The sequence below is a fragment of the Loa loa genome (genome assembly GCF_000183805.2).
Source record: "Loa loa unplaced genomic scaffold supercont3.633, whole genome shotgun sequence".
Classification (NCBI taxonomy): Eukaryota; Metazoa; Nematoda; class Chromadorea; order Rhabditida; family Onchocercidae; genus Loa; species Loa loa.
This window is the reverse complement of record NW_018108813.1, coordinates 12,892-17,958: the sequence shown is the minus strand read 5'-3', so window position 1 is coordinate 17,958 and position 5,067 is coordinate 12,892. Positions and strand designations below refer to the sequence as shown.

General features: G+C 30.9%; 1 protein-coding gene across 1 annotated transcript; it reads right to left on the bottom strand.

Annotated features, from left to right (window-relative positions):
• Positions 1 to 546: 546 nt before the first annotated feature.
• Positions 547 to 4,364, bottom strand: LOAG_08496 (pyruvate kinase; the record flags this gene model as incomplete). Its single annotated transcript, XM_003144027.1, has 12 exons — positions 547 to 590; positions 809 to 934; positions 1,177 to 1,295; positions 1,476 to 1,642; positions 1,803 to 1,909; positions 2,141 to 2,337; positions 2,520 to 2,650; positions 2,727 to 2,866; positions 3,128 to 3,314; positions 3,583 to 3,702; positions 3,833 to 3,924; positions 4,331 to 4,364. 12 exons carry the CDS (start codon positions 4,362 to 4,364, stop codon positions 547 to 549), a joined length of 1,464 nt encoding a protein of 487 aa, XP_003144075.1.
• Positions 4,365 to 5,067: the final 703 nt, after the last annotated feature.

Below are 5,067 nucleotides of genomic sequence, written 5' to 3'. Positions count from 1 at the left end.
TTAAAGATTTCCGGGCCTCCAATCTATAACTGAAATTTATCAATAGATGAAGATGAGAAATATGAGACAGATCTGTTGTTGTAACTTGTCTGCTTTGTTTATCATTAAGTTAAAATGATTGGTCAACCTCTTGCTTTGTTTATCAAAGGTCAGAAGACTGAAATTTAGTGCAATATCACTGCTCAATTTATCAATTTTCGCCTATTAACTAAAATATATTGCACAAGGAGAGTTTTATTATCATTTCTAATACACATTAATAGATAGCTGGTTGAAATCACGACAATGAAGTTATCAGTTGTTTATGATGTGCTTTACTGTTATTTTGCTACTTGAAGTGATTGGTATCTTTAGGTTATGAGCTGCTATAAGTCTTTCCTCACTTATTTTCAGCACTCTGATAAATTTAGCAAATTCAATCTAATCAATAAGCAGGTAGCTTTTAAGCCTATTCCTAAAATTTGTCTCGTATTTAAAGAGGCAGTTTATTGCAATTATGTGTTTCTAATGGCAAATGCTGGAAACATTGGTCAGTTTGATGTCAGTTCATGGTACTCTGATAATGCGCATTGTGTTTGTATGTCCGGATCCTGTAATTTTTCATCAATCAATATCTGATCAAAGATAATCTTTCAAAATGGTTTCTCTCAATATGAAATTTTTTTATATCAGAAAAAATATAAAAAAATATGCTTCCACCTTTCCATCGGAATATCATCTTTCAAATGCTGCTGTACAGACTAGCTGTAACAATAATGATTTAAGATTATTTCCTTTGCTCTCAAGTGACAATAACCATGACATATACCTTTAGACCATCCTGTGATAATGATGATCAAGTCATTCGATTTTATAAAACTATGAGCCTGTCCTTCTTTTATACCTTGAGCCACTCGTAGGTCAATATCAGCCTTCCAGTCCTCATTTTTTGGCTCTATAATAGTGATGTATACATTCTTTCGTTGAAGAAGCCAACTTCAAAAAGTTACCTAATAAGCTGTGGATCAGCAATATCAAGAGTCATCTGTAGGGAGAAAATTAAGAATGATGGTTACATTATTTAAGGATTGAATGATTACTCATAAAGCGCTGATCGACAAGATAGACTTAAGGATTTCGTATAATGAAGCTAATTACTTGATCACCTAAGCTTATCAACAACACATGTCAACAAACCAGTATAAAGTATTGGATGTACACCACGAAACAAATGCATTTGTCGAGCAGCTTGCTCTTCTCGGGTTATTGCAATGATTGGTGCCATGGGACGATAACGACTGACCAAACTAGCGGAGCTAAATTCATCATTTATTAAGCTCTCAATAACTATCTTATAAGTAAACAAGCTATAACAAAGCTGCTCTCACATTTTCACGTCGAAATTATACGCATTCAGATGCTTATATCTTCTTCCTATATTTTTCATTTATGTCTTTCTGAAAGTTAAAAGAATCTGAATTTCTGAAAATGCTTACTGTCCCGTGGTAGTTAGCACTATGATAGCGCTTGAATTGCATGAAAATGCTGCTGAAACAGCTGCAATTGCAATTGTTTGTGTGATTTCTGGAGGTTTCTTCATGCAAAGAAGAGCCTCACGAAATACTTCGTGATAATTTACGATTAATTCAGCTTCCAGACATAACTGAAATAAGTATTTGTTAATATTAATTAACTTCTATGAGTTACCAATTTTCAACAAATGCTGAAAAAAAAAAGGAAAACTACCACATCCACTGAATATTTGACATTATCATTAAGCACATTTTGTCAATTGTTTTTCTTTTGATCCTTTTTTCATTTACCTTACTCATGGTCATTAGCGCTAATACGGGATAGTCCCCTCTTGCTGTTTCACCGCCCAACATGACGCAATCAATGCCATCTAGTACTGCATTTGCGACATCAGTACCTAAGCTCCAATCATTGATTCACATTAAATTAAATATGTAAAATGAAGAATCAAAAAAAGAATTTTTGAGTATATAATTAATAATACAATAAAATGGTGCTATTTTTTAGTAATAACAATTAGCACAATCCTCGGATAACAAGTATACAATTACAGCACAATTGTAATTCCATGTCAAAATATTAGAGGCAAAAATGACACCATTTTGCTATCCTTAATGCATTAACTTACCCTCAGCTCGGGTAGGTCTTGGCTTCTTAATCATTGAATCAAGCATTTGAGCAGCACATATAACAGGCTTCCCGGCTGCATTACAACGTGCTATTAACATTTTCTGCGCTGCGAATACTTTCTCAGTGGGAATTTCAATTCCCAAACTACCACGTGCTATCATTATTCCATCTGCTTCTCTGATTATTTCATCTATGCTAAAAAGTCCTTTGATATATATGTATATTTTCCCATTTCTTTACAAAAGAACATCCCATTTCCGCTTTCCCATTGCTATTCAGATTGAACTTAAAAGGGCAACTTGCTGAGAATTTTGATTTCATTTCTTACATATTTAATTATCACTTGCTTATCATTAATTTAACAATAATTAGCTCACTTATCAATGCCTTCTTGATTTTCAATTTTTGCTATAATTTTAATAATTCTTCCTTTCTCGCCAAGATTACGTCGAATTGCACGGACGCCTTCAGCGTTTCGAACCAATGATGCAAATATCATATCAACACCCTGCAGAAATAAAGTTATCTTTAAGTTAGCTTTAATTTAGAACTGGAAAGTTTAGAAAGAGTTCATAAATTGGTACCTGTTCGACACCGAATTTCAAATCTTTAATGTCTTTGTCGGTAACGACAGGCAAATCGCACTTAATACCAGGAAGGTTGACACATTTTTTACTACCTAATTTGCCTCCGTTCTCGATTGTACACATTATATCCTTTCCCTCTAAAATAACAAGATTATTTGATCATTTCAAATGAAAGTAATAAACAATTTTCGTTATATTTGTACTAATTAAAGATAAATCAAATTAAATGTTTAATTAAAACTAATCCAATCCTAATATAATTGATAGTAATTTGTAATTGTAATCAAAAGTAAATCAATACTTCCATCCAAATTATGTGCTTTAATCGACCGAACTTCACAATTTGTAAATTTTTCTTCTAGCAGATTATCATTGAATAATAGAATAAACATTCATACGGATGCTATCTACCACCAATGAAATGAGCCCATCGTCGATGAATATATGCGCCCCAGGATTCAAAATTTTAGGCATATTCTCATAGTCAACGTATAATTCATTAGCACTGGATTTCGAAGTCATAGCCTTGTCTGTTGTAAGCTTAATTTTTGCGCCTTGTTTCAGTTCTATTTCCGCCGTAGCGGACTTAAAAAAATGACAAATTTTAAGGTATTCATTCATTCATTATTATTTAATTATTTTAACAATTAATTCCTTTTTACTTAAGCCAATTAAAACATTATTCAAATGATCAATTACAAATCATTCTAAAGCTTACAAACTTTAAATCTTAAGATTTGGATTTTTTTTTTTAAATTGTTTTCAAAGACTAAAAGCAAACTTCTATTGCAAATATCTCATGTTAAACAATTTCAATTGTTCAATAATAATTTGGCCAAAAATTTTATCTTACTCCATTGATAAGTCCGGTATGAATTCCAGGTCCGTTAGTGTCCAAAGCAATTCCAATTAATGGCTTTTGATGAAAACTTCGCACTGCTTCGTGTATATTTTTTATTGTAGTTGCATAGTCCTATAAAAAAAAAAAATTAATTTTAATTTTTTATAAAAACTTATAATCGCCATTTGCATCTATTACCACTGAGAAAATTATCTGAATAGTTTTCAAGTGCAAATTTATAATGAAAATTATTAATACAAACTTCGTGTGATCCATGGGTAAAATTCAAACGTGCAATATTCATGCCTGATGATATCATTTCTTTTAACTTATCTACACTTTCACAAGCTGGTCCTACAATTTTAACATAAAATGGATAATTAAATAAATTCAAAATTAGGTTTATACTATGTAAACATTATTATTGCTATTCTAACAATCCATTGGGGTAAGCAATGATAAGAAGAAAATAAGAAGAAAAGATTAAATATTTTCATAATTACATATAGCGTTTCTTTTTTTTTTCTTTTTTAAATTTCGTTCGAAATAATATTAGCCACTTTATCATAAATTAATTAGCAAATCTAGACGTTGACATGAATGGAACGTTGACACGGATGGAACATTAACATGGATGGAAGTTAGCTGTTGAATTGAATTTACATATTAGTAATGCTTTTGTTTAAAAATGCTTAGCTAAAAAAAAGTTAGGAAAAGTGAATTAGTCCTAATTTTCTAGACAAAAGGATGGATTTCATACCAATGGTACATATAATTCCTGTTTTCCTTTCCATGTGCGGTTGATTGTTAATATTTATCTTATACTTCTTCATGAGATTTGTGGTTACTTCGTGATTCTCTGTTGATCTAAATTTTAATCATTTTATGGGAATACTATTAAGAAATATACGTTTGGAGTTATAATCTTAAGTTATTAAGTCATCTTAAACCATAATAGATGAGTTTTTCATTAAATTAGAATGATTACAATACTGTCTCATCCTATATTGTTGCCTTTAAGTGACAAAATTAAGGATCATTTAAAGATTCTGATAAATTATCTCATCCTTACACTTATCTTTTCTTCATCACAATCATTTAAAATTTTTGGATCCAATTTCAGGTTAAGCTATTTTTTCCGGATTGATTTGGTCAGCATATTATCTGAACGAACGAATTAACAATTCACAGACTTTTGCCTTCCAATCATGCTGACACGAACTTTTTTTCGAAATTTTTAAATTCACTTCAAGTTTGGGTATACGGGAAATATCATTCCGTTAAAAATTTAGAATTATTTTCACAGGTACATAAATAGCTATCAGAGATTATCACAAGAGACACAAGCATTAGAATTGAAAGATGGTGCATCAATTTTGTTTAATTTTTCCCGCATTCATTTTTCGATAAAAAAATTTCAGTTCTTTCTCGAACTGAAAATAAAAGAGCTCCTATCTTGCTGTTTATCACACTGTTTCGTTTTCATAGAGGAATATA